At 38.3% G+C, this 7,500-nt stretch overlaps 1 protein-coding gene across 3 annotated transcripts in view; it reads left to right on the forward strand.

Annotated features, from left to right (window-relative positions):
• The window catches only part of LOC138060635 (hemicentin-2-like), a 20,673-nt gene extending 14,078 nt beyond the window's left edge, over positions 1 to 6,595 (forward strand). For all 3 annotated transcript variants that reach the window (XM_068906470.1, XM_068906471.1, XM_068906472.1), the window contains exon 5: positions 5,285 to 6,595. In XM_068906470.1, coding sequence (XP_068762571.1) covers positions 5,285 to 5,613 — 329 coding nt within the window. In that variant the 3' untranslated portion in view covers positions 5,614 to 6,595. The remainder of the gene's footprint in view (positions 1 to 5,284) is intronic.
• Positions 6,596 to 7,500: the final 905 nt, after the last annotated feature.

Raw genomic sequence — 7,500 nt, forward strand, 5'->3', positions numbered from 1 at the left:
CATCAGATTTGCAATAGACGCCATGTTCCTCTTCGTAACGGATGCCAGGTTTTTTTTTTGTATTCGCTGAGCGAGCCGTGAGTTTCGAGCGACGCCCGTATTAAATAAAATATTCCGTTCGGTGTATGGGGAAATAAATACTGTATTTCATCCATCCTAACAAATAATTAATACTATTTGCTTGGGTCTTAGTTTCGCTGTTGGCGCGCGCTTTTCCGGAAGCTAGGACCCCAATTTCTTTTCTCTTTTGCCTGGTCAAACTAATAATGAAATGCTCTTCTTGCAACAGATACTCTACTGTAAGTTCTATTGTTCTCTATACTCTTTTCTGGGTCTTACTGCTTTGTTACGGGACAATTTGCCCAAAAAATAGTAATAATCTGAAAGGGCAAATGGATTTAGCAGTGTCAAATGTATACGTCTTTGAGTAAGCGTGGCAAAAGTGCAACAAGTCATTTTGCGCCGGGAACCTAGCATTCCATTGGAAGACACCAAACGTTAGAAAATAAACCAGTGATAGCTGCAAACCTTTCCTGAACTTCAGTTTGATTGGTCAAAACGTTCCTGAAATATTTTGAAGAGCTCACGTTTTTCTGATAAAAATACCAAATCACCATCACTATTTCAGCTTTAATTATCGGTTAGTCCTCAAGAATCTAGGGTCTCTCTTTCAAATGAGAATATTAGTCCGAGGGGGTCTTACGTTTTGGATCTTAAGTGTTAGGTCTTAGATTATAGGTATCAGGGGACTTAAGAGTTTCGCGAAAACGTAAAGCCGCAAAAACTTGGAACAGAACTTGCTTACTTACTTAGGCCCTTCGCCCCCTGCGGAGCACAGGCCATCGATGAGTTTCCTCTACCGCACCCGTTTCTGGGCCGTCCTACCAAGTTCTGTCCAGCTCAGTACAATGCCCTTCACCTCACACTTCAATTCTCTCCTCCAGCTGTTTCTAGGGCGCCCTCGTTTCCTCTTCCCCTGGGGATTCCATGAAATAGCATGCCGCGTGGTGTTACTCGCTGGCTTCCGTAGAGTGTGGCCCATCCAGCCCCACTTCCTTTTTCTTACTTGTAGCGCAATTAGCTCTTCTTCCGCCCTTTCCCACATCTGGTTATTGGTCACCTTATCCTTCCAGCAAAAGCTACGAATTCTTCTGAGACAGCTATTAACAAAACTCTTTACTCTAATTTGTATCCACTTCGTTGTTCTCCAGGTTTCTGACCCGTAAAGCAGAACAGTCTTCACATTTGATCTAAATATGCGAAGTTTGGGTCTCACAGATAGCTCTTTCAATGCCCATACCTCCTTCAACATGATAAACACTGCTCTCGCCTTTCCAATCCTTGTAAGTGCATCCTTGTCCGTACCTCTATGTGTGTCTGCAACACTCCCGAGATATGGAAACTCTTTGACGTTCTCCAACGACTGCCCCTCGACCACAGCAGCTAGCTCACTTGTGGTGTTATTAGTCCCTAATATTTTAGTCTTCACCTTGTTAATCCTCAGACCCTGTTTAGCCGATTCCTCTGCTAGCCTTGTAGTTTTGTCCTGCATTTGTAGATGGTTGTGGGAGAGTAGGGCACTGAAGGTCATCCGCATAATCCAGTTCGTCCAACTGCTCCCATGAGGTCCACTGTATTCCTTTGTTACCTGCTTTGGAAAAGAAGTCAAGAATGAATTCACTCTTGCAGAAACACATTTTTCAACTCTCCGTTCGCGCTCATAATTCGGATAAATCGGAGTCCCGAAATATTCTTAATTACTAGGAATCTACGAATCAGAAGCTGCAAGGAAAATCATTATTCAGGTTTCATTTTTGCTGCAAAAAAAAAAAAAGAAAAAAAGACACAAACAAAAATGTTGGTAAAAGCACCAATATCAAAACCTCGAGAGTCTATTTTCAATACTTCAGTTCGACGGGAGTATATAAAGAGGGCTCGCAAACTGCCTTGTCCATATCACCAACTCTCATTTGTATCTTTAGCGAAACTTGTTTAAATAATTGATCATAGACTACTAAATTATTTTTTGAAAGGAACATTGTATTCTTTATAAAAATCAAATTTGGCTTCAACTGAATAGACTCAGAACAGCTCAAGACATGAAATTCTAGTCATGGTTTCAAAAAATACAATAAAAAGCTATTAATAAATGAAATTATTCCTGTGGTATATTCCTTGCTTTAAGTAAAGCAATTGGTGCCTTCAATCTTCAGATCGAAGAAAGGTAACTTTCAGCTAGCAATTTCTGCAATGAAGATATCATTTCCTAAAATTTTCGGACACTCCAATTCTCAGGTAAGATGATATCCGAACGGATCAAATTCCTCTAGGTGATAAAAACATCTCTTTACAGTCTTTATACATTACAAGGAGCCTATAAATCTCTTTCAAAGGCTTACTTTCTTCGCTGAATTGGGTGCCCTTGTAACGTGATACGCTGAAGTTTTAGTCGGACGTTTTTCAATTAAACACCAAGCTTTAGGCTAGAAAGTTATCAGTTGAATTAAAAAAAAAAGGTCCTTTCAACCTTTAATTTAATCCAGGCTGTCTCTTTCTCTGACTCTCCGATGGTCGTCGGGATTGTTTGACAGGGCCATCACTCGATCCCTGCAACAAAGGAAAAAAAGCCTAGCTTCGTGCTTGAGTTTCTTGTTACCCGATTGGAAATGTACAATCGCATGCTTTACGAATCATTGGATAAGAGACTATGTAACTGGACTTCCTTAAGGCACTTGTTCCTGCCCATTATAACAGTTTTTTCTATTGTACGTGAAATGATTTTCATTCAACTAATGTGAAATCATACGCAAAGATGTCTTACCAACTATACTCTGTGTAAGCCTGGGGGAAAACATCTGGCGGAAATTTCCACAACTTGGTGTCATTTGCAAAACTCCTGCAACCTACTGTCGATTGCAAATCGCACATGCGTTGGTATGTTAGCGACCTTTGGACCTAAGAAATAAAACAGGAACCAAAGTTAAGACAAGATTTATTTTGTATAGAAGAACAATTTGTGCGCCTATTACATGAAAAGAAATAATATATATAATTTTTGGCAATTAAAACCTGACACTTTAGGGTTTCGGTTCAGTTTTTTTTTTTGTACAACTCCCTTACCTAACTCCCCAACACTCCACTTGTTGAAGCACATAAATGGGCCGTTGTTCATAGGTGTGGAGAAAATAGGTATAATCATGAAATAAATAAATGATAACAAAAAAATATCTTGAAATAGATGTATACATTTGAAGTGCGAGTTATAGACGGAAGATAGAGGTGATCCTCGCACTTATCTGGCCAATTCAAAAAATTATCTCTTTCAAAATCACCTGACATTTCATTAATCCGCTCTTCAATATATACATATATTTCATTCATTGAAGGAAATTGTCGTTCATTCTAAAGAGCCGAGGGAAACCTAAGGCAAGAGCTAAGGATTTACACAGGTCACTCGAGCTACTGTCTACCAGAAAAAAAGTTAAGCACGTTCAATAGATAATTTCAGGAGTTAGAGGTTTTTTGTTGTTAACTGTTTTGTTGAAAAGCCGCTCACTAGCTTCGGCAGTGTATGTTGCGTGATGCAGGAGTGTCGACTGGATTGCCTTGGTGTTCCTCCGGAATGAGGTTATTGATCATCTTGAGAAGGCTAAAGGAGGATTAAAGTTATTGTTTTCTATCAGGATGGAAAGGTATTCGGAAACTATTTAAGTATGATAAGACAAAATTAATTCTAGATTCCCAGAAGTCAAGTAAAAATGGAAAGCCCTGGATAGCGCAATGCACTTCCTCACCTCACTCTGGAGGCATGCAAGGATCTGCTTCACCAAAATTGTTCGTCTGCGTAGACATTGAGATCTCTAAGAGAAAACTTCCGCCAGGTTCTATCAAATAAGACAAACATGGAAGTAGCTTTGTATATGTCTTATATTTAATGTTCATTATGTAGGTGAACACACAGTTAAGTTACATGAAAGAGATGTTTAGCACAAACATATACATTAAAAATGATGCAATATCCGCAATGGAAAAAAACAAAAACAAAAACAAACAAACAAATGAAATTCAGTACTGTCGATTGCAAATTTCACATGCGTTAGTACGTTAGCGACCTAATTAAGGACCTAAGAAATTGAAAGAGAAACATAGGTGTGATCGTAAATTAGGGCATGATTTGATCTGTATTTATTGTATATGTGCGCCTAGTGTATAAATAGTAAACAAATCATAGACGATAGCAGAGGCCGATTCTGTGTTGGAAGGGGGAACATTATATGACTCTGTAACTAGGTTTTCTTTCTTCAATTTATGGTGAACATGTTTTTGGGTGTCAATAAGACTGCGGTTGTTCACGTTTCGTGAAATTTGAAAGTTTCGCTTATAATGGTCGGACCATAATTATCCACATGTAAATGAATGAGCTACAATTAAAAGATCATGTAAACTGGAACAACCCGCCTACATGAGGTCAGTTGTGGTTCAGTGTGAGCTAACTTGCCATTTGTCTACGAAGTACTTCCAAACGATTGCATGGCCTGCTGGATAGGATTGGTCTGTCTTTTTTTGCTTTAATAGTTGATTGATTTTTTAACTTGCATAGCTAAATCAGGCCTTAAAGAGCTTGTTAGCTGTCAAGGCGGCCTCGTAAAAAGAAACTGCTCGCTTTCGAAGCTATCACACGTTCATCGCCGAGCTGTTTGTAGCTAGCCGGGGTAAGTGGGGCGGATTACTAGCATTTCAGACAAAAGCATTTATAATAATAATTGAACTGAGTGGAGAGTGCAATTTGGTCTGAAATCATACGTGTGATTTCAAAATCGAACGAGCGCGCAGCGCACTTTGTTACATCCATTTAGAAATCTTTATTAGCCATCCATTTAGAAATCACACAATCATTATTTATAGCTAAAATTAGGATCACAGTCAGTACCAACATTTTATTGATCCAGTTGGGACCAAAAAATGCAAATTTCGCCATACAATGGATTTCCTTGTCTTTCATTTTCCTGCAATTTGATTGGTTACCTTAAACAAACCTTGAAATCTGATTGGCTGTTTTGTTTTAGTGTTCCTTTCTCATTGGCTGGGGAAATGGTTTGATTTAGAGCAAAAAATAGCGCGATGTGCGAATAAATTGCACTGCTGAGAGCCAATAGGATTTGAAGGATCAGCAGTGATTTCTAAATGGATGTAATACATATTATAACACAATCATGATCATAATCATAATCATAAACAATGAGGATTTTTTTTTAAAAACAAGATTGGTAATCTTTCCTTTTAGGCTCTTGCGATTGGGCTTCATCCAGTAAATCGTTTATCTACTCACTGTATAACATCAATGGCTACGCTCCTGTGAAGTTGCAGGTCAAGTCAAGAGAACAGGGATACGCTATATACAGATGTTCCGGTTACGGACCAACCTTTGGTGGCGGACACGACATCTACATATCAAACAACGCTGCCAGCAGCCGACATTCGCACACACATTGTGGCATTTCTTACCCCCGTCCCCCAGGGTATTCTTTATCTGGTTCTTCCTGTAGATTTTATGCAGGAAGCTACACGTTTACTCCCACTGAAGTCGAGGTATTCTACGAAACAACCACTTAGAAGAAAACGGAAAGATTGTCATCACTATATTTAGAGTTTTATGGTTTAATGAAAATGTTGACACCAGTCCCTTACGTGTTTTAATATTACAGTAATTATCGACTTAAATAACAAGTCATATCGATTTGATTTGTATTCACGATAACCACAACAAATAATAACAACAATTTATGCATGAAAAAGTTATCCAAGGAAAAAAACAAGCTAAGGGTGCGTTCGATTGACCTTATTCCGGAATAGGAATACACGGAACAGAAGTTAGAAATTATTCGATTTTACGAATTTCGCATTAAAATAGTCAGTCACCTGGTAAAAGGCTATTTTAAACATATCTTTATTATCCCTGTTGCTCCAAAACAATAAACATACCGTTTTAAACTATCACTCCAAGTATACTTATTCCGAAATAGGGTCGATCAAACGCGCCTTAACAATTTGTTAAATAATGATGGCTTGCTAAGAGAGACCCTGTTTTGCGGCTACTTAGACTAGCTATCAAACTTTGGCCTAGTATGAGAGGTGCTGTGAAATAAGACTAGCATTTGTGAAGTCCACTTTATTGAGTCTTTACTCAGAATTTCATTCATTAGCCGGGAGAACATTCATCTCTTCACCCACAGCAAACATATTCCTCTAATTTCTTATTGAAATAGTTTTTTTTTACGGTTTATCATGCGTCTGATTAATACAGTTCAATTCTTTTCAGTGCAAAAATTGTCTGCAAAGAGATTAATTAATGTAAAGCAGATTTCTTAGGCCATCAAAGGAAAAGACCCAAAGATTTTACTCCCTTGGCTAGGCATTAAAAGTGAAAAAAATCTCAGGAAGAAAATGGCAAAGTACATAAATTAGATGAAGCATTTGCCTTATGATTTGTTAAGATTTTAGTTCATCGCAGTTATAAACGTTACCAAAGCAGCATCGAAAGGCGGCAAAGCCAAGCAAAATTGAAGCCCAAATGTTAACGAGAATTGAACTCACGATCTCCGCGACATCAAGACAGCTCTTTACGAATTGTGCCATCAAGCCAACCTCAAGTCAAAGGAAAAGTTTGATAATAAATATACTGGCCAGTTCAAGCTTGTTCTTCACGATTCGCTTCAATTCTGAGTCTTGACATCAGTTACATACGACATGTAAATGATACATTCACAGTACACTCATCTACCCAGCCATAGTACATTCCGAGGTAAGTACAGAAAAACTTGACTTGGATGTACTCGCTCAACTAACGATACAGAACATTCAAGCAAAACGTTTTTTACAAGAAAGTTAGAAAGATCTCACCCCTTGCACTAACAACAATTCTCAAAGTTATATTTAAAATTAGAAATCAAGTGTGTAACTGATACCGATCTTTAACCAATCGGCATTGGTTAGCGGTAGAATTTTGCTTCCTTAATAGTTCCTTTAATGTTGTTAAAACCGTTTCATCTACCTTTCTGTGCATTGGAATTCCACCCTTTAAAGTGGTATTAATTTGCCTTGGTGGTAACAACTTGTCTTAGGAAATGACAAAGTAACCATTTTAAGGCAAAGGTCAAAATTACGTTAGTTTTAGAGAAACTGTCATTTATACTTATATGCTGGAAGAGAACGTGAAAGTTGGAGCTTAAGTCAATTTTGTCCTGGTCTGATCTACCAAATACATCATTAACCCGAGTGAAAGCTAAAGAAATACAAGGAAGTAATTTTCGTCAATAAACAGGAGCACAGATTACTTATGATAAGGACCACATTTTTTGAGAGGAAAGAAATGTAGAGGATTGAGCCGCGTGTCAGCAGACTGGGCCAAAGCCTAGGAAATGTAATAAGGGTTACTGTGACTAATGTAAAATGGATACGCCGCTGCAGTCTGGTGTGACACTTTATGACAGATTTATGCCC

Source organism: Montipora capricornis, chromosome 8 (genome assembly GCF_036669925.1).
Source record: "Montipora capricornis isolate CH-2021 chromosome 8, ASM3666992v2, whole genome shotgun sequence".
In the NCBI taxonomy this organism is placed as follows: Eukaryota; Metazoa; Cnidaria; class Anthozoa; order Scleractinia; family Acroporidae; genus Montipora; species Montipora capricornis.